At 42.4% G+C, this 26,939-nt stretch overlaps 1 protein-coding gene across 2 annotated transcripts in view; it reads left to right on the top strand.

Moving 5' to 3' along the window:
* The first annotated feature begins 4,913 nt into the window (after positions 1-4,913).
* The window catches only part of C2H8orf34 (chromosome 2 C8orf34 homolog), a 258,751-nt gene continuing 236,725 nt past the window's right edge, over positions 4,914-26,939 (top strand). Inside the window, exon 1 of one of the 2 annotated variants that reach the window (XM_038389172.2) lies at positions 4,914-5,509. In XM_038389172.2, coding sequence (XP_038245100.1) covers positions 5,441-5,509 — 69 coding nt within the window. In that variant the 5' untranslated portion in view covers positions 4,914-5,440. The remainder of the gene's footprint in view (positions 5,510-26,939) is intronic. The other variant, XM_038389171.2, reaches the window with a different exon arrangement.

Here is a 26,939-nt window from a genome sequence, read left to right as displayed (position 1 = left end):
TAAGCAGGTGGGTCTCCACTGAAGTCAAAGGAGTCCTTCATATCTAAATCAGGGTTGAATTTAAAGTTGTGTAGCCTTCATCTTGGTGTGAATTTCAGAAAAAGGAAGGAAATTCAAGGCTGATGTTTAAGGGGAGAAAGCCTTTATTAAGATTATTTTAAAAAAAAAAACTTATACTAACCCTTTAGCATTAATTCATACAGGTGATGATGGCAAACAGGGTTTGTGAATGACCTTATCTGGGATAAAGGATAAATTGAACAATGCAGTTAGAGACTTCAATTTGTTTCTAAGAGAGTATCTGAGCCAGAGATCCACGTATAGAGCAGGGGAGCCTGCCTTAGCCCTGCTGCAGGCTGCTGCCACCCAGAGCCGTCCGAGGTAAGCGGTCCCGGGCCGGAGCCTGCACTCTGAACCCCTCCTGCACCCCAACCCCTTGCCCTGATCCCCCTAACCCTGTGCTGCACCCCAACCCCCTGCCAGACTCTGCACCCCAACCACCTGCCCTGAGTTCCCAATGTACCCCACATGCCTCCTGCACCCAACCCCTTGCCCTGAGCCCCTTCCTGCATATCACATCCCTTCCCACACCCCACACTCTCTCCCCAACCCCAACCCTACATTCATGGCCTTGCATATAATTTCTCCACCCAGATGTGGCCCTCAGGCCAAAAAATTTGCCCACCCCTGGTTTAGAAGAATACTAAATAAGAAGTTAGATGACAACAGTCTAGGTCAAGAACTGCTAGATCACCATTATTTTAAACATCATGGAAAAAAAAGGTCAAACTTGCAAGGGCATGCTTTAGGGATGAGGAAGGGTACCATTTACATAAGATATAGGCATTTAGAGATGGACTTTATTTTGATTAAGATAACTCAGAAAGAAAGGGACAGGGGAATAAAAATCACTGGGAGGTTTTCTTTAAAGGCACTTCAGTTACATTTTTGAAAGTAAAAGCAACGTACACAGTTAAAGCCATTGTAGTGACCATTGACTGATGGCTCTCTCACCTCTTCTTGATATAGAAACTGACTTTGCATAAAAAATCCAACTCTACAGAAACAAAGCATGAAAGTAGAGAAGTAAAAGATAGAAAATAGAAATAATAATGAAAACATTTTTCTCTCTTCCTCTGGATTCTTATGAAGATGGTGTTTTTGGATTGTTTGGTTTGTAGCAAATATTATGTATCAATGCTTCTTTATAAGCTTATCCTCCTGTGTAAAATTATTTCATATTAAAGAAAAAAATGTGACCTGACAAAGTAAACCGTAATTTGGGGGCTAGAAAACATTAAAAAAAATCAGATAATATTGGATTTCTTTTAATGTGCCCTCTAATAATGTTTGTTTTGTTTTCTAATTGCTTTATAAATGTTTTAGTATGGGATTTATGATTAATTTTTTTGATAACTGCAGCATACAGTACTTATTGGGATTCTCAAAGCTATGTGTATCTCTGTGATATATGCATTTCCACATTTCCCTTTTATGTAATGAAATCTCTCTCGCACTCAAAATGCCATCTGGAAACAAGCTTCATGCAGAGCATATGGATCAACTTTTAGCTGAGAGGGAAATTGTTGACTTGACACTTGGTGTTTGTGACCCACAGGGTGCCTTTACAGACAGCCGACTCATCATCTTCCTTTTCTGCTAAGCAATGCCTGTTCCACTTATTCTGCAGAATACTTTTTTTTTTTTAATATACACATCTAGGGTCTGATTTTCAACAACTCCAACTAAAATTGATAGGAATGGCAAGTGTTCAGCACCTTTGAAAATTGGGCCCTTAATGTTGGAAATGCAATGAATGACTTATTACTGAGATTATATAGAATATCATTATGGTAGCTGGAATTGTACAGGGAAGTCCCTGCAACCAAATGGGTCAAAACAAAAAACACCCTATTGAAAGGAGACACTCCATTGCATCCATTGCACACACTTATTCCCCTGGGGAGAGGATGAGAGTACACACACGAAGTGTGACAGATGTTAGTCACATCATTTAATGCACTATTGGAGAGTGCTCAGAGGTGAGGAGGTATAAGAACCTGAATAGAATAGGGTTATAATACAACCTCTACTTTTTCTGTCTGCATCCCAGCTTTTACTACTGTTTTCTACTATTTACTTTTTGTGGAAACAGTGATACCTTTTGCTTTCTGTGTACTATACCTCTCTACTTCCCTGAGTGAGAATTCCTGCAACCATTTTGTTCTTAGAGTTCAGTGAAGACTATTACATAGGAAACACAGCCTGTATACTCTTTCAATAACAAATCTCACTCCCACTAAAAATATACTGCTTATATATGAAGAAACATAAGCTTTTTTTTAAAATTGCTGTTAGATATCTAAAACAGCACTAAATGAAAGACTATTATATTGTTTTGTTGAAAAGTAGCCTAGTATACAATTCCTCATACAAAACAGAATACTAGAATTAATATAAATTATACATGTTCTAAAATCTGTAATGCTTCATTAAAATTAATTGACAATCCATTTTAAAAGGAGCTATATTAGTGTCCTTAGTTTTTAAAAGCTTGTTTAAAATTTACTTTTTAAAAATGTTTTCCTAACAGCCAACTGAGACAGACACACACACTTTACAAATTGCAGTCACTTATTTTTAGAGATCTTAATGTTGCTTATACCAAACAGCTGATGACTGTATTGTTTGAGCTCTGTCGGATAAAGTGAAAAAATGTGCTAACTCTGAAGCTTCTTGTTCCCACTCTATCATGCCACTGAGCCCACACTCTGCAGGAAATACCTGTACTCCTACACTTCAGCAACAGGCAAGCTTTCCATTAGAGAGCTGTGAGAAACTTTCAGCCAGAAAACAGTAACATGCAGTCCACTCTGGATAGTAACTTTCAGGCTCTTGGTAAGGAAATATCTGTGATTATGTCTCCCTGTAGTGTCTGGTCCACATAGAGGCCATGAATCTGCTATTTACATCTAAGAAAGTTGTTCCATGAGATCATAGGATGCCTTTATTTACAAAGGTAGTAGTTGTGCTTTTGGTGCTGTAAGCCCTGGGCTCTGTCCTTGGTGATGACCCCTCCTGGTTTTGTTACAATAGCTCTGTCAACTCGGCTCTTTATGGTGGATACTAAACTAGAAAGTCTGAAGACTAGTTTACAGCTGAGGGTGAATAAATGGTGGGGGAGAGAGAAATAAGAGACAAAATAGCAAGAGACATAAGAAAACAAAAAGATGTATAAAACTGAGGGCTAGATCTTGAGGTGCAGCTAAATTGCACAAAGTGTAATTCTGGAAGGATGTGCAAGCGTAGATTAGATGGGTTAGCCTACTTTAAAATCTTTATTACAGCTGTTGTTTTATTTGAATTGTTGCCAGTGAACTTCCTCTCTTCTGACCTTTATGGAGCAGCAGTACTTTGCTGATCCTATTGTTGCTTTGTGCAATCAGGTCCCTGTGCGCTGTTAGAGCAGCCTAAGGACTGCTGTAATTTATGCCAGCTGTATTGTCCATGAGAGGCTATAAAAGTACATTCATGCCCTTTTTTCTCTTACACTGAGGTGGGGTAAGAAACTCCACCTCAGTGTAAGAGAGTCTGTTGTTGATTCTCCACCATTGCTCTTCATCCTTACTGGGCTGGTTAGAATGGTTTTAGTGCCAAATAATTCTAGCGATGCCATGCACTGTAACCAGAGCACACCTCTCCCCAAAAAACTATGGGCTGATATGTACATAGAAGACTTGAGTGCCAAAAAGATCTAAAAATCTCAGAATCCTAATGTAGAAAGACCCTGTGCCATTGGTGGCTATTTTAGAAAATAAAATCCATGTGTTGCTGGTTTTGGATGTCAGTGGTGAAAACAACTGCATCAGCAAAGAACACTGTGCACAATGTCTCTCTGAACTCACAGGTACACAGGGGGCATCACACCCACTGCTGCCCAACTGCAAAAAGGGTGCAGTATAAGATGTATTTGTAAAAGGTGCTCATACCTGACCTCCTTCTACAGCAAGGGACAAGTCTTTGAAATGAAAAGCAATGTAAACAGTACTCAGTAAATGTGGGACCAGAACTCATTATTCAAAATTCACCTTCCTCTCAAAGAAAATTTGAATCAGGAGCATCTTTTGCTTGAATTCCACTTGAATTTGTTGAACATTTGAGCATTGCCTGACATGGTGGTGCTATGGACTAGAAAGCCTGATTCAGCAGATATGCTGAATGTTCAGCATAACTGGACACACTTCATAGCTCTTTGTTTTTCTTGTAGGAGAATTTAAAATAAAAAGAGAGCATGGGGTTAAAATAGTTCAAAATTAAACAGTGAATTCTGACAAAGCAGAACTAATTCCTGCTGATGAATAAAAGCATGGAATGCTTAAATCTTGAAACCTGTGTTTCGTTAAAATATTCTTTTTTGAAAGGGAGAAGGATGGTTATGACTTTGCTTCCAGATAAAGTGAAGAGGTATTTGCCTGACGTGCGGAAGCAATAAGTACTGTTCTCTTGGTTTCGACCGTAATCCAGCTGCCTCTAAAACCAGGTGATTTTTATGTTGACGTTAATGAGATTTGGATGAGGGCCCGTGGTTACCGGGGTCCAGGTACTGATAGAAGGGAAAGGTCGATATGTATTTTACATTGTTTTATTACCATGCACAGTGCCGTCAGCACATAGGCAGCTAGAAACTTCATCGTTACAAAGAAAATAATTTGAGGCAGAATAAAACCGGGGAGGAAGGGGAAGAATTGGATACACGCAGCACCCCCCCCCCCCCCATGCCGCATGTGCCCAACTAATCATTTACTAGAGTTTGATCCGTTCCTTTTCAATCAATATGCAAATGAGGGGTGTGAGGCTCGTCTGTACAGCCCCTTCCCTCCCCGCCCCGCCCCCATCCCCACGTTACCTCGCCTGGATATTAACCGTGGCCGATGACAGTCAGTTTCCCCGAGCTCGCCAGGAAACTTCAGCCAGCGGGGGAGGCGTGGTACCGTGTGTCGCGCTAGCAGCCCGGCCGCGGCTGATCTAGCGGGAGGCTGCGGGCTTTGGTCCCGTGTGTGCGAGCGGCCGCCGAAGAGCCAGCGGCGCTGGGGGGAGCAGCACCGGCCCCGCCGCGGGCTGCGCTGTATGTAGGGAGGCAGCTGGGCGAGGCGAGCGCGGTGGCCGGGGGAGCGGAGCGGCGGCTCCGGCAACCCAGGAGCCGACCCAGACGCCCGCCTGCCCCGCTCCGGCCGGCGCCTCGCCCCCGCAGCTGCCTGAGGGCAGCCGCCCGCCCCGCCCGCCCGGCGCTGGCGAGCCCCAGTTCCCTGAGTTGCCTCCGTCCCTGCGACTTGGGCTTTCGTCTCCCCCCTGCGGGGGGCCCTGCCCGCCTCCGCCGCCAGAGAGCCCCGCGCCTGCGGGAGAGTGAGCCGGGCCCCCCGCCGCGGCCGCTCGGCTCCTGATGGCGGCGCACCAGCAAAGCAGGATCCAAGCCTACCTGGAGAAGAATAGGATCGGCCCCCTGTTCGAGGTGAGGCGGGGCGGGGCGGGGCGGCCCCGGCTACCTGAGGGGGGGTTGGGCTGCCGGGGCACAGCAGGTGCGAGCGCGCGTGTGACCCCCCCCCCCCCGCCGTGAAACGTCACGCGATTCCACCGGCTGCGGGCGCGCGCCTTGTCCCCGGGCCGCGCACCTGCACCCTCGCCCGCCCTGGCCCTGCTCTCCCAGGCGCGCGCGCCGCCTCACGCGCAGGGATTCCCCCGCGCGCAGAGCGCGCGCCCCCAGCGCGGGGGGAGCCCCCCGGGTCCCGCCGCCCTTGGGGCGTGAGTGAGGAGGGGGCGGCGTGGGCAGCCGCCCCGGTTTGCGTGTGAACGGAGCGGGGAAGTGTCCCGGGCGTTGCTAGGGCGAGGGGAGAGCGAGTGACTCTTCCCCGCCCGGCCTGGGAGGCGTCCCTGTCATTTCCATGGAAGGCTCGCTGGGCAGCGCGACCTGTGCGCGCTCTCACTCACTCGGGAATACTTCCCTGGGCGTCCCTGTGCTTCAGGGCGAAACGCAGAGGCTAGGGGAAGACCTAGGCGAGGCAGGAGAATGGAACAACTCCTTCTGATTGCTTGGAAAGAAATTCAGCACTGCGAGAAACGAATGTGTATTTACAGGGACATCACCGCACTGGGCTGGGAACATAATAGCAAATCTGCCTGCTCCTATTGAAAATCTGTAAGAAACGACATCGGTGCTGCTGCACCCCCCTGGCTTGAAGTGGATTCCAGCACATACAGCCTTCGCAGTTTGGTTCAATGGCTCTCAGCATCCTCACTATACAAATTGTTCCAGCACCCCGAGAAACGATGTATTTTACATCTGTATTTGCAATAAAACACTTGGCCACGGGCTACATACAGTATTTTGCTAGGTTTTCTTTAATATGAACAAGATCTACAAAACCTAAGTGTGCCCGTGATCATATATAGTACTATTGTGAGACATAATCTCTGTTTTTCATTATTTTCCTTATCCTTTACCAATCTTATTACAGCTGATTCACCTATTAGTGTTACTTACCTGGAAAATAATAGTTTGGTGAATTCTGTTTCTCCATGTTAGGAGGTATTCTCAAACTCTAATGAAAAAACAGCTTCAAATTTTGTTAGAAAAGAAGTTAAGGGTCAGTTGTTTTATCTTACGTGGACTAAGGCTGTTATGACAAAATACCTTGGTTCAGATTCAAGGAAGTGGATATTTTCATTCTTCAAATCTACAATAAAAGCTCCTTTTTTTAAAAATTCAAAGTAGATACTAAGAAATAGACCAATTTTGGTATTTCTAGATTTTTATCAAAATCAGCACACATGAAATTTTCCCCTTTTTGATGTTAATGAAATGTTAGATTTTTATAAACATGGTTGCTTGGCAACTATAGTGAAATCAATGACTAAATCATCTCCTCTTTTGACTTTTCACTAATAGACCTGCCTTTTTATACACTAAAATAAAATAAAAAAAAAACACCTGACCTGATATCAACTTGTATCAATATAGCCAATTTCTTTTAACCAAGTTTCACGATACTATAAGATGCTCATTTCTATTATTAAGAATTAGTAGGATGTATTAATTTTTAAGGACTGGGGGAAAAAACTGCAAGAGGTTGAACCTGTTTTGATACTTTGTATATCATTAGAGTTACACTTTTGGATGAAATTCATCTTGATGCAGAGCTCCTGTGCAAGGCCCTGCACCCCACTTAAGCCAGAGGTGGGCAACCCGCAGGCCACATCCTGCCCACGGGACTGTCCTGCCCAGCCCCTGAGCTCCCGGCCAGGAAGGCTAGCCCCCGGCTCCTCTTCCGCTAGTCCCCCTCCCCTGCCGCTGTGCCGCCAGCTCTCTGGCCCGCTGCTCCTCCCGGGCGGTGCAGCTGGCACTAGCATGGTAAGGGAGCGGGGTGTTCTGGGGGGAAGTCAGGGACAGGGAGCGGGGGCGGTTGGATGGGGTGGGGATTCTGGGGGGGCGGTCAGGGGATGGGGAATGGGGGGGTTGGATTAGGCGTGAGAATCTTGGGAGGCCTGTCGGGGGCGGGAGATGTGGACAGGGGTTGGGGCAGTCAGGGGACAGGGAGCAGGGGGGTTGGATGGCAGGTGGGGTCCCAGTGGGTGATTGGGGTGGGGGGTCCTGGGATGGGGCAGTTATAGGACAAGGAGCAGGGGGGGTTGGATGGGTGGGGGATTCTGAGGGGGGAAGTCAGGGGGTGGAAAGTTGGAGGAGGCGGATAGGGGGAGGGGGCCTGGCTGTTTGCGGAGGCACAGCCTTCCCTACCTGGCTCTCCATACAGTTTTGCAACTCTGATGTGGCCCTTGGGCCAAAAAGTTTGCCCACCCTTGACTTAAGCCTTGCAGATTACCTATGCAGCAATTACAGGTGGATAGCTCATCAATACCTCTCAACATACCATTGAGGAGTCTCTGTACCAACTCCATTTAGGCCAGTATTGGGAACTGGAGTCAGGAAGGGAGTTATTGGATCCATAGAAAGGATGCAAGGGCCCTGTAATTGCTTTTCTAGTCCATAAAATAAGTATGTGCCTTTTTACCCAAAGAGTCTCCTGCCACTTCACCCAGATAAAACCTGGCTGCTCTTGTTTTATGTGGGTGATGTGAATTTAGTAGAATCTAGGACTTGAAGGGATCTTGAGAGGTCTAATCCAGTCCCCTGCACTCAAGGCAGGATCTTCCTCCAACATTTACGGACTGTCTAAGAGAGATGTTTCTTTCCTCTTCCGGAGAGGGAAATAAAAGTTTAGCTTTTCATTTCAAGATATATACACATCAAGATATCGACCATCCCTGACAGGTGTTTGTCTAACCTGCTCTTAAAAATTTCCAATGACAGAGATTCAAAAACTTTCCTAGGCAATTTATTACAGTACTTAACCACCCTGACAGTTAGGAAGTTTTTCCTAATGTCCGACCTAAACCACCCTTGCTGTAATTTAAGTCCATTTCTTTTTGTCCTATCCTCAGAGGTTAACAAGAATAGTTTCTCCCCCCCCATCCTTGTAATAACCTTTTATGTACTCAAAAACTGTTATCATACCCCCCCTCAGTCTTCTCTTCTCCAGACTGAACAAACCCCATTTTTTTTTCAATCTTCCCTCAGAGGTTATGTTTTCTAGACCTTTAATCATTTTTGTTGCTCTTCACTGGACTTCGCTCAGTGGAAATGTCAATTTTTCCTAGTTTGATCCTGACATCCTTAGTCAAGGAAGGCACCTTTGAAGTCAGTGGGAATTTGTCTTAATCAAAGACCACAGGATTAAGCTAATAATGTAACTACACTTGTTATATTGAAAGATGTAATAGATTAGGAGCACAATGTGCACACAATCAGTTAAATTGAAAAATATTTTATAGCTTGTCATGCCTAAAAAGTTTTGCCATTGTATAAAATGAAACTGATACTTGGGTTTCAGTGAAAGGTGGATAAAATCCTCTTCACGTTATTTTTGGGTTCTTTATCCCGTTTCCATTCCTGATGCTAATTAGTCACCGATTGGCATGGGCAATTATCCTTTGCAATGTGTACAAACTCCCTTGTGCCCAGCCAGTACAGGGTGAAGTTAGATGGAGCTCAGTAAAGGTTATATTTGGTCAGCAGGTCATGGCTATTATTGTCACTATATATGGTTCAAGGCAGAAGCTTTAAGGAAGTGCCTAAGTATTGCTGATTTAATAGTGAGCTAATGGAAGGGTGCCACAGGGAATGGGCAGAGAAACAGTGAATTGAAGTGAGGAAAGCCAGGGATGGCAGAGGATAAACAGAAACTTGTCCATCTATGTAGATAAATGAGCAGTACGCCGTAGAAAACAGGATTTTGAACTCCAGACGCAATCATACTGGAATAACAAGCTGATGTCTGAAATGCCAAGCCATATGTTTTTTATGACCAGTAGTTCCCCTTCATGTTAGTCTGGGTGGTTGAAGCTGTTGGTCAGTGCATGCTTTGTCCTGCCAAAGGTGCCAATTACTGACAGTTTTGTGTATGACAGTGTAACTGTCCTCCTTTCTGTCCTGTGTCATCCTGTACTTGTTGCCTCCATTTCTGTCCATTATTCTCCCTATTGTACTGTACTAGTAGTGGCCAGATCTGAACACCAGCTCTTATGGAATTCAACTTCAACAATAGCAACACATGGGGTACATGGGGATCAGTAAAGTTGCAGTTGTTTGGGAAATTTTTATATTGTAACTATTATATGTTGTCCCAATGTTTTCAAGGGGATGGAATATTTCACTTGAATGTCACAGGTGTAATAACTGAAGTGGAAAATGTTTGAGAGTATTACCCCTTACTAAAATTTCAGTTCTAGATACTTCTCCCAAGAAGGCTACTTGTACCTTCCTTATCTCCAGAGTAGAGTTAATGAGCTATCCTGGCCACAGTGAGTCTGTGGGAATCCGTTAGAATCTCCAGCCCCTGTCAACAGGATGGTCAATACAAAACTCCAGGCATCCTGCTACAAAGGGCAACACCCAGCTCCACTTAGTTAAAATCATGCTCAAAGTGTGCACCTATGGTTGTGGCTTGGTTGTGGCAGGGGTGTTGTATACAGCTGTTGGGAAGAGTATGTATTTATGTATTGGGATTTAAACAAAGGGTATGTCTACACTGCAATGGAAGCCCAAGCTAGCAGACCCTGGGTTTGTTAACCTAGGGCTTGAGAATCTACACTTATTTGTAATCCCAGGTTAGGAATTGTTGAACCTTGGGTCCCAACCTGGGGCTCCAGCATCCATAATATAGCATTATGCAGGCCATATCTCAAATTTTTCTTGTCCTGTTGACAACTCTGTCATATATAGAGTCATAGAGTTTAAAGCAAGAAGGGACTGCCGGATCATCTAATCTGACCTCCAGGATATCACAGGCCCTTACACCACCCAGCACCTGCACACTAAATGCAGATTTCCTAGCACCCTCCCAAAATGTGGCCACTCTAGCCCTTTGTAGTGTAATATGGGAAAACTTGGCTGTCCACCAAACTTGACTGTCCAGAGGCTAAAAAAATCTGCTGGTAGATTGTGGAATACTCTTGGTGGACTCCCAGAGCATAAGTCCTGTAGGGCTGCGTCTACACCACAAAAGAACAGCACCTGACCCTTTGGGCCTGGGTTGTCTCAGGCTCGGACCCTCCTCCCTGTGAGACCTTGAGTTTGAGCCTTAGATTAGCACAATTTGTGTGTAGACAGAAGGGGGGGTTAGGCTTGAGCCTGAGTTAGAAACCTGGGCTTAAACTGCAATGTAGATATGCCCTCAAAGGCTCTGTTTAACAGGAATTTTGAATGTGAAATTGTTTCTGGAAAAAAAAAAAAAGTGAAGCTTCACAGTGTGAACAGGACCTTTGTATATATTGTGTATAAAGCTGGCTAGGAAATAATATTCTAAATCTGTACCCACTTATTTCTCTCCAGCTGAAGTATTGAGTCGCTCTGAATTCCAAGGACCCAGTTCTAAAGTTCTTTTCTCATGCAAGTAGTTCTCACTCATGCTAATAATCCTAATAAAGTCAAGCTCCTCCGAACACTGGGAAATCAGGACATTACTCTTTTAGGATCAAACTGCTCCTATTTGTCGGAAAAAAACACAATCCTCACTCTCAGGTTGGGTGCAGCAAATCAGATACACTTTATTAACTCAAGCAATTGCATGGAGGGAGAAAGTGCACTAGGACACAGGGTTTCCCCCACCTAAGCAGGTCTCACCCAGATAAACAATTAGAGCAAGTATTTATACCTTTATTCCAGACAATAATAAGCAACAACTGCATATTGTTTATACATATTCCTTTGTGATATCTTATTTTTCTTACCATTTCTCTTATAGTCTGCATTCTATTCTTATCTAATATAAGGTCACAACAGCCTCTTTCACAGTTGTTTTCCACTCGCTTCACACTATCCCCGCTTCTACAAATCTCAAGTTATTAAAGCTAGAGTTAGCCTGAGTCCTGCTCATTTCAGAGGCCTGCATCCAAATTCCCTTTATCTACTTCCAAGCTCCCCCTTTTGTGCTTCCAGCACAACTATCAATTTTAAACTTCCATTTTCATTAAATTTTGTATTTCAAACTCTACATCAAATACTTCAACCTTAGGAGGTTTTAATGACAATGCATGGTTAGTATGGACATGAAAACTATTGTTGTTGTTATTATTATTATTTATTATGTTCTTTACAACAACAGTAACATAACCCTAAACCATATAACAATACAAGCAATAACATTCCCCCAATAATACTATAATGGGGTTGTTGCACAGTTTTAGTCACAAAACACAATACATCATACTTAGTACATAAGGTAGACACTCTATAAGTGGTATGAAAGGCATACTTTTCAACTTGATATATATTTTGAAGCATATGAAGTTGCCCTTGTAACTGAGAAATTTTCTGAATCTCTGGTAAGAGTGAAAGTAAAATTTGGAATGGATCAGATATTAGGGTGGTCCAGTTAAAGGGTATCTGAAACATAAGGGATGACTGAAAAATTCTGTCCGCAGGCCTGCAGCAGTGGTGAGATTAAAATGAATATCTTGTAATATGGTGGCCTCAACATGCACACAGCTATCATTAGCTTGGAAGAGTAGGTGTCCTGTCAGGGTAGTTCCTTGTCCCATATCCTCCCAACAAACAATGTCATGAACAGTGACAACTTTCCCTGGCTTCAGTTTACATACACACTTAAGCTGTCGGGGTTCTTACAGCCAGAATGTCCATTGACTCCCTATCCAAATGTTGGGTGTTATTCTGGGAGCACTGACTAAAAATCTATTAGGCATACCAGGTAGTCTAAGTTCCCAAATGTCTCGGTGAATTACCCAGTCCACATGCATCCTCCCCATGGACCCGGCAGGATATGGTATGTGGGAGCCCACATCCCTCCAACCGGTCCGTATGCTTGGAAGGAACACTGCAAACATTTGCACCTCCACCCAGAATATCTCCAAGTGTGTCTCATGGCCCATAGATCAGATGATACTCCTGAAGTGTCTGTAAGGGCAGGCCTGATGCTCGAGATCACTCTGAATGGCCATCAGCTGGTCATTCAGGAAATCCTGAATTTCTGAGCAAGCCAGATCCCACTACAATGCCTTCCCAGCCTCAATGATATTCAGTACCACCAGAGATAACATGTAATTCACCCACTCCAGCCTGAACCTGGGTTAGTTGTGCTCCAGTTATAAGGCCAGTGGCTTTTTCCAATTGACCTAATTTCTCTTCGTGTTCTTGGTTTCTATAAATATTCCAAATTGCTGCTGCACTATTGGCCCCATCCCATCGGGATCCAGCTAAGTCCCTCTTCTTTCTAGAGGAAACCCAGGCCCTTTGTTGTGTTAACCTAATGGCAGCCCCTATTGAGAATTTGGACATGTAGAGGTAATTTGAAAACTGGACAAGGGCAGTGTGAATTTTATAGTCCCTAATGTAGCATTAATCACAGTACATCGATATCCTACTACATCTCTTTTTCTGGTACAGTACTATATCACATCTGTTGGCTAAACACTTTCATATACTTCCAAGAGGCCTTAGCATCAATGGCATAAGAGGGTGTATATTGCAATATGGTACGCGTTAAATTATTAGTTACTGGAATAATTTCAGTACAGGTAAAATTTCCAGTGACAGAACAAACTCTTTGGGTATATGTTTGATTATTCACTAATTGGGTGACCAAATAACAATGAGGGCCTCTTTCATCTAACATTTTACAGATTCCAGGAACGACCATCATATCTACTTCGCTATAGAACCCACTAATCTCAATTTCTGATTCTCAGAGTTCATCTGTAGTGATATCCTATATTTCTATTTCCACTGATCCATTTGTTTTCCATTCAGTTGTTCTCTCGTATGAACTATTCTGAACCTTAAAAAATAAATTTTCTGAACAAGTTTCAATAAACCACTTAAATGTGAAGGTCTTGGCCAATAGGTTTCATTAGAATATACAGTATCATTTGTATTTGGGTAACTTGCAGGAGTGGTGGCAAAGGTAGAGGGGATGGTGGGAGTAATGTTCGTGGCTGTAAGATGTTTTTAATATTCATCATCTGGAAAACAATTAGGGAGGGCAGTGCATTCTGATAGTACTTGCCCATAAGCCCAGATTCCAGCCTCTGGAATAAACCCACCCCACCACTTCACTCCACATTCCCAAGAATACATCCCACAACTCCCTCCCTGCCAATGTACAATGCTCCGTCTTTGTCACCGAGACCAATTCTCAAAGTCTTTTGTAGTCAGGAATCCTTGGATCTTGGTGGTTTTAGCAGAGTGGGCGTTCCTTCTCTCTTGGAACAGTTGTGGTTTTGCATTATACAGGGGAGAGGTTACTAGCACATCATCCTGAAATGCTTTGATTCTTCTAGCAAAATTCAAAGGCACAGTAGGTCTGTCAGTGGACAAGGGAGAGGTTACTAGCACTTCACCTTGTCCTTTTCCCCTGCTCTACAGATGGAACAGCAGCATCAGGAGGAGAGAGAGACCGATCATCAATTGGGGAATCATTCCAAGGTGGAGGGGCCTTTTTGCAGTGAGAAGCATGGGTCCAGGTAGTCAGTCCTGTGCACTTCACAGCGGTGTGAGTGGTTATCAGGACTTGGTAAGGGCCTTTCCAGCACGGAGTCAGGGCAGTCTTTTGCTGATGGACCTTTATGTAGACTGGGTTCTAGCGAGTGGCAGGGTTGTTCAGGATCCTTGGGTAGTGCTTCCTTCACCTGTGTATAAACAAACTTAACATATTTCATTAGTGCCTGACAGTGTTTTGCAGATCTCCTGGCTGTTTGGGCACATTCAAGCCCCCTCTCTTTCTTGGCTGTCAGCCAAGTCTTAGCTGGGAGCAGTGTCCTTGGCCGTCCAGCGTCTTGTCTTTGGACCGAACTTGCCAGCTACAGCATTGAGTTAACTCGTCCTCAGTTCTTTCCCCCACCCCCTTTAGCTTCTTTTAACCTATAAAGGAAACTTTCACTTTCCACTCACACACCTTTGTTCAAAAATGAATACATATACCTTGCCCATTATACAGCACTTTAGTCTTATTGTTCAATGTATGCCACATACACCTTTCTAGTAAAATGACTTTATTACAGAGCTTTGGAGCAACAAGCCAGGACAAGCACACCTACTTTTGAGGAGTCCACTTGGTACAACCTCTGGTGTCTAATACCTTTCCTCCCTCCCCAGCCCTCTGGCTAGAGATTTGAGGTAGCCAGAAGGATCCCATGTGCAATATGGGGAGTGGGTTAACCTTTCATGTCCTTGTTTCCAAAGACAGTTGGTGTGCAAATTTTAACAACAATTTTTTTCAATTAAAAGATCTGGCCAATGAAATTTCATTTGCTTAAGTAAGAAAAAGTATTAAACTTTAGTATATCACATTTCCTGATATTATCCAAACACTTTGTATTCCAAGTGAATAAAACAAGTATCTGCATTTTGATTTAACCCTTCTATTTAGTTTTAAACTAAACTGCCCTATGAAAAATTAAACACAGCAATTCTGGCCACAAGACAAACACCACAAGATAGGACATAGAACACAGAACATAATTCCTATTGAGCCAGTAAATTCATGATATGTTGAATTGCTTTTCAGCTGGCATCAGTTTTCTCTGATTTTCTGAAAGACAAAAAGAACATAGATCTACCCCTTCTGGGCAGTCATTGCTTAAAATATTTCCTTTTTATACAAATACCCTTGTTAATTGCAGGCAAAACAGAGGAATTGCCCATATTTTCTTGTATTTGTTTCATAGGCAGCCCAGGTTCCAGTGGTTTCTACCTTATCAGTTAGGTAATTTACATTAAAACAGATGCTTTCCGGCTTGCTTTTGGATCCAGTGCTATCCACAGCTTAAAGATTCTTATTTAAAAAAGTACACAATTAACTTTACCAGACTTTTGATTGCCTTTTACTTTTAACTCCTGCTGTCAAACACACAGCGATCTGAAAAGGAAGACACCACCTATTGTAGCCCCTTGGAGCCTAATAAGATATTAATTAAGTAGCACTGTATAATTGCATTCCTTTGGAAAAGGCCCATTTTTTTCAAAATGGCTGCAAAGAAACCAATAATTATTTTTCTTTCTAGTATTTCACAAAGTTCAACTGCTTAATTCCCTCCAGTAACTACAGAGTTAACTTCTCACTTTCCTTTCTTAAATCATTTGCTTATCACCCAAAACAACACCCAATCAACTCAGATTTTACCATTCCAAGTATTATTCTGGGATATAAGTTTCCCATTCCTGTAATTATTACTCCTTTTCTTTCACTATGCCCTCCAAGTTTCCAACCTGTTTTCCAATCTGTTGCCTGTCCGCTTGGGCCTGATCTTGTTTTTCTCTCTGAACTGTCCCTTCCATGGGCACCAGCTTTGTCCCACTACCAATTTAACAAGGAGGGTGGGCTTCTTAACTAGCCCCCAGCCCTCCTGGTCTCTTCTCTTAAATATTCTCACTCACAAGGGCTACCCAAGTCCTCCCCTGTGAGGCTCATCACCTGGACAGAACACACAGCCAACTGGCGTTTTAACTATTTAATTTCCTTTTATGGCAGACACACTGCTGTTAAGGCGTATGCTGAGCACAAATGGTTAAATTTTGATAAGTCTCTGAAGGACTGGTACTTGCTTAGCCAGTGCTTCCTTTTCTGCATGAAAGTCCTGTCTTAAGGCTTGCAACTGGTCCCAACTGATCCCGGGTGTAGGTTTGAGTTGCTGCCTGGTTCATAATCTATACTTTTAATTGCTCAATTCTAGCTGTCAGGTACACATCTCTTTCCTTATCCCCAACTCCTAGTAATAGGATGAAATTTAATAGTGAGAAGTGTAAGTTATGCATTTAGGGATTAATAACAAGAATTTTAGTTATAAGTTGGGGACGCATCAATTAGAAGTAACGGAAGAGGAGAAGGACCTTGGAGTATTGGTTGATCATAGGATGACTATGAGCTGCCAATGTGATATGGCTGTGAAAAAAGCTAATGCGGTTTTGGGATGCATCAGGAGAGGCATTTCCAGTAGGGATAAGGAGGTTTTAGTACCATTATACAAGGCACTGGTGAGACCTCACCTAGAATACTCAAAAAGAAAAGGAGTACTTGTGGCACCTTAGAGACTAACAAATTTATTAGAGCATAAGCTTTCGTGAGCTACAGCTCACTTCATCGGATGCATTTGGTGGAAAAAACAGAGGAGAGATTTATATACACACACACAGAGAACATGAAACAATGGGTTTATCATACACACTGTAAGGAGAGTGATCACTTAAGATAAGCCATCACCAGCAGCGGGGGGGGGGGGGAGGAGGAAAACCTTTCATGGTGACAAGCAAGGTAGGCTAATCCAGCAGTTAACAAGAATATCAGAGGAACAGTGGGGGGTGGGGTGAGGGGAGAAATACCATGGGGAAATAGTTTTACTTTGTGTAATGACTCATCCATTCCCAGTCTCTATTCAAGACTAAATTAACTGTATCCAGTTTGCAAATTAATTCCAATTCAGCAGTCTCTCGTTGGAGTCTGTTTTTGAAGCTTTTTTGTTGAAGTATAGCCACTCTTAGGTCTGTGATCGAGTGACCAGAGAGATTGAAGTGTTCTCCAACTGGTTTTTGAATGTTATAATTCTTGACGTCTGATTTGTGTCCATTCATTCTTTTACGTAGAGACTGTCCAGTTTGGCCAATGTACATGGCAGAGGGGTATTGCTGGCACATGATGCCATATATCACATTGGTAGATACACCTAGAATACTGTGTGCAGTTTTGGTCTCCCATGTTTAAAAAGGATGAATTCAAACTGGAGCAGGTACAGAGAAGGGCTACTAGGATGATCCGAGGAATGGAAAACTTGTCTTATGAAAGGAGACTTAAGGAGCTTGGCTTGTTTAGCCTAACTAAGAGAAGGTTGAGGGGAGATATGATTGCTCTCTATAAATATATCAGAGGGATAAATACAGGAGAGGGAGAGGAATTATTTAAGCTCAGCACCAATGTGGACACAAGAACAAATGGGTATAAACTGGCCACCAGGAAGTTTAGACTTGAAATTAGACGAAGGTTTCTAACCATCAGAGGAGTGAAGTTTTGGAATAGCCTTCCAAGGGAAGCAGTGGGGGCAAAAGATCTATCTGGCTTTAAGATTCTACTCGATAAGTTTATGGAGGAGATGGTATGATGGGATAATGTGATTTTGGTAATTAATTGATCTTTAAATATTCAGGGTAAATAGGCCTAATCCCCTGAGATGGGATATTGGATGGATGGGATCTGAGTTACCCAAGAAAGAATTCTGTAGTATCTGGCTGGTGAATCTTGCCCATATGCTCAGGGTTTAGCTGATTGCCATGTTTGTGGTCGGGAAGAAATTTTTCTCCAGGGCAGATTGGAGAGGCCCTGGAAGTTTTTCGTCTTCCTCTGTAGCATGGAACACGGGTCACTTGAGGGAGGATTCTCTGCTCCTTGGAGTCTTTAAACCACGATTTGAGGACTTCATTAGCTTAGACATAGGTGAAGTTTTTCATAGGAGTGGGTGGGTGAGATTCTGTGGCCTGTGTTGTGCAGGAGGTCGGATTAGATGATCAGAATGGTCCCTTCTGACCTTGGTATCTATGAATTTTTGTACCCCAGGCATGCTACGGCCAAGGTTGTATGCGCCAAGGATTATATGCATGGAGCTAGACTCCGCGAGTCCTCCCCTCCACCAACCTGGACTTCTACAACCAGGATTACATACACTTGCACTCTATCACCACCGACTGGGGTGGAGAGAGGAATGCTAAACCCCTCTCCAGTTCTCAAAACTACTGCGGCTGAGAGTGGGGCTCACCTTTAATCATGCAATTCTTAACATGTAATACCAATTGTGCCAAACAAAGCAAACGTAAAATATCTAGGGCAAAACAGATATATGGTGTGCACTCTGCAGGGTTCTCCCCATCCTCAATTTTCCATTAAAACTGTGACAGATTTTCATTTCCAATTTGCCTGTGCTTTAGTTGATCAAGCTAAAACCACAGGATCGTAGCGTGGAGATTAAGAGAACACACCTTGTGACTGAATTTAAAGCATTAATTAATAAAGTAACAGCACTCAAGGGAAGAAAAAATGTTACTGCTCAAACCCTGACTGCCTTTTATACTCACAAACACACTTCCCAGGCTGGCCAGGCCCAGGGGGTAGGAGAGAGAGAGAGAGATGGACCGGAGGTTATCCTGTGCACAGATTGTCCAGAGATACGCTATAAAAATTTCCAACTTGCTTCTGCTTTTGGGAGGTATTCCAGTCCAGGCCAGCTGCCTGTGGCTTCTTTAGCATCCCCACACCACATCGGCACCAGGGTTGCAAAGACTCCTGGGTCTCACCGGGTGGCTAACCTTCGCAAATGTAATCTCAGTCCTGCATTTTATTTGTCTTTGTTTTACCTTTGTCTGTATTTTCTTCACAGCCAGCTGAGGCTGAAAGCAGGTTTTTTTTTTTTGTGCTTGGCATGGTCTGTGTCGATTCTTGACCTTGAACACAAAGCAGATTTCTTCGTATCTCTAGGCCAAGCTAACTTTTCAGATTAACCCTTTCCTTTCCCTCCTTGACTTCAGCCTTAACTAATTGGGAATATAAAGAAGCTGAGGGGTTAACAAAAAATAATTTGGGAGGCATCCAGATGCTTTACATTTTCTTTCAAAGCCTGTACTTGAGTTTTAAATTTTTCCTGGGAGTCCTTTAGATTCCGCTTCCGAGACTCATGGAGTCTCTTTGTGGCTTCCTCTGAGGTGTATGATTTTATTTAAATCAAAGGTACCTTCTAGTGGGAATTGTTTAGATGGATTATCACGCATGTAAAGATTCCAATTTTCCAAATACCTGCAAGCCCTAGGACCATAATGTATGTACATGTGATATGTCGGCGTACCCTTAGGGGGTATGGGGGAATATTTAAACTGTCCCCCACACATTTTCTAGACATACTGCAGGGAGCTGATAAGCTAAGAATATCTCTTCCGCTTGGATCACTCACACAGGAAAGATTTATCGAGGATGTCCACAACCTTCCTACACCTCCTTTCAGCAAAGAGCGTCGGCTAGTCTCAGAGAGACGGAGCCACTTCCTCTGATTGCTTGCAGTGAGATGGTCAGACTAGTCAGTGGCTCATAAGCGTGGGAGAAAGGGACAAGATGGATAGAGGCACACAACCCTAGACCCAGGCAGGCTGCTCGCCAGGCGATGCCATGCAAAGACAGTCCCCTTAGTCAGGATCTTTTACCGATCCACTGAGGTGCAGTCCACTGGGCTTGCATTAGAGACAGCCCCAATCGCGAGCTTAATACAATCTTTCCCTTTTGTGAGGCGGTAACAACCCCACAGTACCGTACATTAACCTAATTGGGAGTGGCAAAACTAAGTCCCCAGCACCACATCAAACTAACCTTACTGGGGGCGGCAAAACAGTTCCCCAGCACCGCTCTGTAACTGATCTTGCTGCACAATCAATAAGTTTGGATGGCGTAAGCCCAAAAGGGACAGACGGCCTCATAGGCAGTCCTCCTCCGATACCCCAATAAACTTTCAAAATGTCTCTTACCTCTATTGTGGTGTCAAGGGGTTCGAAGGGGAACGGTCTGCAGCAGCTGCCGTTGTCGCTGCAGGCGTTGCCATCCCGGACGAGCCCCCAAATTGTTGGAGAAAAACACAGTTCTCGCTCTCAGGTTGGGTGCAGCAAATCAGATACACTTTATTATTTCAAGCAATTGCACAGAGGGAGAGAGTGCACTAGGACATAGGGTTTCCCCCACCTAGGCAGATCTCACCCAGATAAATAATTAAAGCAAGTATTTATACCTTTATTCCAGTCGATAATAAGCAACAACTGCATATTGTTTATACATATTCCTTTAAGATTAAACTCGATAAGTTTATGGAGGAGATGGCATGAAGGGATAACATGATTTTGGTAATTAATTGATCTTTAAATATTCATGGTAAATAGGCCCAATGGCCTGTGATGGGATGTTAGATGGGGTGGGATCTGAGTTACTACAGAAAATTATTTTCTGGGTATCTGGCTGGTGAATCTTGCCCATATGCTCAGGGTTTAGCTGATCGCCATATTTGGGGTTGGGAAGGAATTTTCTTCCGGATCAGATTAGAAGAGGCCCTGGGGGTTTTTCGCCTTCCTCTGTATAATGGGGCACGGGTCACTTGCTGGAGGATTCTCTGCTCCTTGAAGTCTTTAAACCACGATTTGAGGACTTCAATAGCTCAGACATAGGTGAGAGGTTTTTCGCAGGAGTGGGTGGGTGAGATTCTGTGGCCTGCGTTGTGCAGGAGATCAGGCAAGATGATCATAGTGGTCTCTTCTGACCTTAGTATCTATGAATCTTATTTTTCTTATAATTTCTCTTATATTCTGCATTCTATTCTTATCTAATACAAGGTCACAACAGCTTCTTTCACAGTTGTTTTCCACTCACTTCGCACTATCCCCGCTTCTACAAATCTCGCGTTATTAAAATTAGCCAGACTCCTCCTCATTTCAGAGGCCTGCATCCAAATTCTCTTTATCTACTTCCACATATTGAAGTAATTGGGCATTTAGCAGAAACAGTCCTTTAAAAAGAGATTGCAGCAGACCTATAACAATTCTGAGACATATATAGTGATTTGAAGATTTTCTGATGTATAAAATTAAGTGTTTGGTTAAGTGTTGAAAAACTAATCTGTACATTTCTTATGCAAACCAGAAAATGGTTAATTCCTTGGACTAAGTTTTTATTTATTTATTTATTTATTTTATTTTATTTTATTTTTAAATGACTATACCTAAGATCTGGGCTCTGATTGCTCTCTTATAAAGCAATAATGGGCCTGAATTTATTGTCTTAAGTTGACTTCAGGGGCAATTTTGCCTGAACAAAGGGTTGCAACATTAGGCTCACTTTGCCTACAGTTAACTAAACTTGTCCATAATTAAATTTCTAGCCTCTGAAAAATAAATATTTTTCAATCTCTTTTTAAAATATGCTTTTAGTAACAGATGTGCAAAACTACATTTTTCTTATCAAAGCTGTTGAGGGAACTTGTTGGATGTGTGTTCTAATTACTCAGTCAAGCTTTGTTGTTAGTTTAATTTTTCTTTTGGTTTCACAAGGACTAGTTGAAAAACATAATATCAATGGTTATTTCAATCCACTGTGTGTATCAGACAAATTATGTATGACACCATAAAAAGAATTATTTACAGAATCTTAAACTGATCTTAACATTTATAAGTGTATTTTATATATTACTTTACCTCCAAGCAGAAACATATTTTATTTATTTATTTTTAGATACAGTGTAAGGACAGAAGAAGTGTATTTGAATTCACTAAGTTTACTTTTAGACTCCCCCGCCGCCATTTATAGAACAGACAATCACTAGACATATTTACATTAAAAACCGCAAATAATCAGCCAACCACCACTGTTTAAGAGAACAAAAATAACTGTCTTGCTGAATCTAAAATAACCCTAAACCTGAATCTACCCCTCAGAATATTGTTATTTGTTGAACAGCTATTATACCATGCCTGCTCCCTTTGTTGGCCTAAGGCTGGAGTGAATTCCAGAGTTGTTGGTCATCTTCTGAGAATGTTATGCCTTTAGTCCTTAAACGTACAAATCCAGGGACTGTCAACTTAGCATCTCAGCTGTCATTGTATACTATCAAAAGTTAGAGTGCAACTTTCAGGATATAAAAATCATACTGGTATAATAGTCTCATAGAAATGCTTCTGTCTAGGCTGTTCAGAATTATCATTTATTTCTGTTTCAATTTTTCGGCTATCCAGACATATTCTGTTCGTGGGATGAAAGGTAGTGAATTCTGGGTCATGTGAATATTAGATTGAGAAATGTTGTTTCAGACCGCTAGGTGGAGCCCTAGAAAGACAAAGTTCTTTCAGTACTCATATTTCACAGGCAGAATTTTAGATTGCAGCATTCATAGGATTTGTCATACTGGATCAGACCAGTGTAATTGATCTAGCTTAGTATTTCCTTTCTGAGAGTAGTTAGAGTACCAGATGTGTCCAGAGGAAGGTGAAAAACCTTTATGATGGACTACTATACTCCAGGGGACAGTGTTTTCTTATCCTCACACAATTTGTGGTTGGCTTGTATGCTGAAACTTGAAGGTTTATATCCTATACACTTTTATCCTATCTAATATACCTCCTGGATTTTGTTTCTGCTATGTATGTCTAGCCCTCTTCTGGGATACATTTATATTTATTGGTTATTAATGGGGACTATCCTAGGGCCCTGATCTTAGTATCTTTATATCTGCAAGAGTAAAAGCTGCTCATAGATAGGGTAGCCCCATTGAAATTTGTAGGACTATTTACATGGGCAATGATTACTTATGTGCGAAAGGGTTGCCAGTCCAGTCCTCTATTAGCTTAGGCCTATATCTTCAACAGAGTCCACACATTTTGGGTGCCCCAGTTTTTGAGTGCCCAAACTGATTTTTCCCAAGTGCTGAGCACCAAGAAATCCAACTGAAATCAACTGCAATTTCATTTTCGGGTGTGCAGAGACTACATGTGGGAGTATTCAGACTTGCATGCAGGCTTCTGAGTTTGCAGAAATATATGTTGTCGGGTATAATTTTGAAAACGTGACTCCCACGCTTCTATACACTCTTATTATTTAGAACTACATTATGCTGCCAGTGTAAAGTATGAGGTGGAAACTCACCGCTTTAGGGAATGTCTTCCTAAACCCCAATGCATATGGAGGAGTGGGACCACTAGTACACTTCCTTTTGGGACACTAGGTGTCCCCCGGGGAGTAGAGATGGAACATTTCCTTCACTGGGACTGCAATTATGCCTCATACTTACACAGACTGCACATGGTAGGGTGCAGGAGATGGTTCTTTGCATACTGTTTCCATTACACACCCATGTAAAGATCAGGCAGAATCTGGCTCTGACTGAGAGCTAAATTTTCATACACCATTGCTGAAGTTGTACACTGTCCAGCCTTAGGTAAAAATATATATGGATGAATGAACAATCAGGTACTTGAACTTGTGCAAACTTCATATTTGCTCTCTTGAATCAGGTAATTATGTGTGCAAATGGGCCACACTGCATGTGCATAACTACCTATTTGCATATGTAAGTGTGGGTTTTCTTTGCAAAGTGGGTGCATACACAGTTTTTATTGGCACAGTTTAAGTAGTCATTTATAAAGATTTTTGGCCCTGAATATTTGAGATATAGTGCAGGTCCAGAAAAGAACATGTGTGTGCCTCAGTAGTGCACATCTGTACATCCTGACTGATACATAATGAAAAGAGACATTCCTCAAAAGTCATAAATGAGATAATAAATTTTTCTATTACCGTGCTTCTGTGGGCTCCCCTGATAGCTTTGATATCACAGTGGAACAGGAACGAGGTAGTGCAATTTCAGGGGGGGGCTAAAATAAGGTGGGAAAGGTATATTAAAATAATTTAGAAGTAGAATGCCCTCTGCTGTTTGCAGAATTCAGTACATATTTGTAAGATTGCCTTTTTATATTAAAAACCTTAGCTAAGTATTTTTAAGACAAAACCAACAAGTCTGAAAAAAGAAATTAAGGACAAAACCTTCTTTTTGTTAAAAATGTTTGACGTTACTGAAAGCACTGCTCTTACTCCTTTTAGGTAGCTTCTACAAATTTACCCATAATGTTTTATATCTGATGCTGACTTTGATTTGAAAGTGTAATTTTCAAATAGCTTCTTGACCCAAATGAAGAATTGTAAATTGCATTTCAAGCTGTGTGTGTGTGAAGGGTAGCACAGCAAAATTAAGGCTCATCTAAAACAAAAGTTACAAGATATCTTTTTGTTATATTAACAAGAACATTCATAAATTAGATTAATTTTTTGTGTGTATTGCAGGAAGTATAGCTAGTTCATAATAAATATTGAACATACAGAATTCACAACTGCTGAAACAAAGTGGGGGTTTTAGACTTGTGGGTATGTTTGAATAAGTTCATATGTCCATTCTTGGGGCTTTCAGTGACTCTCATAACACATGGATATGTTGTAGTTTTTTTGGAAGCAGTGAAAAACATATTTTTAAATTGTCAGACTGAATATTTCTACAGGCCAGTGCTTGTATAACTATTCATATGTATTAGTACTTTATTTTTATATAGCACCTTTCAACTGATGAGGTGAAGACACTTCAGAAAATACTGATTAAGCCCCACAACATCAATCTAAATTTGTTAATCCTCATTCCCCCAGTAACACCCATATTTTTCCTTGCTTTTCCCGCACAGTCTCCAAATTTCTCTGCTCCCACTTTTCCAGCTCCTTTAAAGCAGTGGCTCACAACCTTTCCAGACTACTGTGCCCCTTTCAGGAGTTGGATTTGTCTTGCATATCCCCAAGTTTCACTTCACTTAAAAAGTACTTGCTTACAAAATCAGACATAAAAATAAAGAAGTGTCACAGCAAACTGTTATTGAAAATTTTTTTTACATGCTTCTTGTCTGTATGAAATTTTAGTTTATACTGACTTCACTAGTGCTTTTTAGTAGCCTGTTGTAAAACTAGGCAAATATCTAGATGAGTTGATGTACCCTCCAGAAGTCCTCTGAGTACCCCCAGTGTATCCCTAGTTGAGAACGACTGCTCTACAGTCTTCTGCACCCCATATTCCCTCTCAATCACTCAGATTCCCTTTCTGCACCCCTTAGTTTCCTCTTGCTCTTACATTTTTCTGCACTCTCTTGGGGCTTGTCTACATTACCCGCTGGATTGACGGGCAGCGATCGATCCAGTGGGGGTCGATTTATCGCGTCTAATCTAGACATGATAAGAGACGCAATAAATCGACCGCTGAGCGCTCTCCCGTTTCCCCTGTACTCCACCGGAGTGAGAAGCAGAAGCAGAGTTGATGGGGGAGCATCAGCTATTGACTTACCACAGTGAAGACACCATGGTAAGTAGATCTAAGTACATCAACTTCAGCTAGTTATTCACGTAGCTGAAATTGCGTAACTTAGATCAATTTCTCCCTCCCCACCCCCAGTGTAGACCATGCCTTAGTATCCTATTGACTGAAAGGGAAATGTGGGCCATCTTTACTGAGGGTAATCTATTTTTTCAGACTCATTGAAGCAATTGAAGCATTTGATATAAGAACAGAAATTCCTGAGTTTCATTCCAGGATTTAGACAATCATGAAAATTGTATTTTAAAAATGACCCTCCTCACCCCACTGCAAAAAAAAATCACCCAGAAAGCTTTCAAATTCAATGAGGTTTGCAATTATGTTATATGGAAACAGGGTAGTATCTCTTTAAATCCCTTGTGAGCCTTGCAGTAGTGCTCACTGTGTTCTGTATTTTAGAAGCCATTAGAATAGTAGTGAGTATGTAGCAAGGAGTTGCATGTTGTGTATATTCAGTAAACACAGTTATTTGGACCCCACCATGCCCAGGTAGTTCCTTTGTATTACATTTGTTATGTGAAGAGAAAAAGACAAATAGTGATAAAACAGAATTGCTGCTTCTTGCAGTCTTCTGCCTTAACTGCTATTACATGGTTATGTATGGTTTTACTTTCTCTTCCTCTTTGGTGGCATTGCAGGCTGCTTCTTCCAGTCTCTTAGCAGGAGTGAGAGGGCAAGCGTGTGGTGCCAAAGCTACCTAATCTCTGCCATTTGGCCAAAAGCTCAATTTCCAGCTCTGCTACTCATCCTTTCCTGTTGGGTGTTTGGCTTTTGGCTGGCAGATAGGGTCAACCAGTCTGGTTTCTGAGACTCCCTCCCCTCCTTTCCCCACCAGCCAATCTGGCTGCCTCCTTGACTTCACCTCCAAGCTGGAACTGAGTGTACTCTAAAGGCTCAGAAAACCAAAAGGCAGATAAAAGGCAACCTGTGATGATTCCACTATTTTTTTGGTGAGGGCTGAATCATGATTATTTGTAACGCTTGCGGTTGGCAAAACTGTTGGTGTGTGTATGTGTGTGGTGGGGGTGATGGTTGTGAGGGGTTTGTGTCGAGTGATGAACCCACTTTAGGACTTTAAAATGTATATACAGGATTTTTTCCTTTAAAAAAATATTCATTTATTTTGGCTGCACCAATGCAGGCAGGTCTGCCCTGTTATGTTATCAGCTGCATTCTTCCTAAAAGTCTACAATAATATGTGACTGAATCTGTGGGAAACTTGGTGGCAAGATCTTGGGGATGAGTGGTGTGACATCTGGAGCAATCTTAGGGGAAGAATCTCTGGAAGCAATCATGGATGGGTGGGTAGAAGAAACAAATTTGAAGAGGCAAATTCTATGACAAGGATGGGGAATCTGCTCTGAGGGGGGTGGGGTGGTGAAGGAGAAACCTGGGGATAAAATCTGTCA

The sequence above is a fragment of the Dermochelys coriacea genome, chromosome 2 (genome assembly GCF_009764565.3).
Source record: "Dermochelys coriacea isolate rDerCor1 chromosome 2, rDerCor1.pri.v4, whole genome shotgun sequence".
NCBI classification, from domain to species: domain Eukaryota; kingdom Metazoa; phylum Chordata; order Testudines; family Dermochelyidae; genus Dermochelys; species Dermochelys coriacea.
The sequence above is the reverse complement of the archived record's forward strand: the minus strand, read 5'-3'. Positions and strand labels throughout refer to the sequence as shown.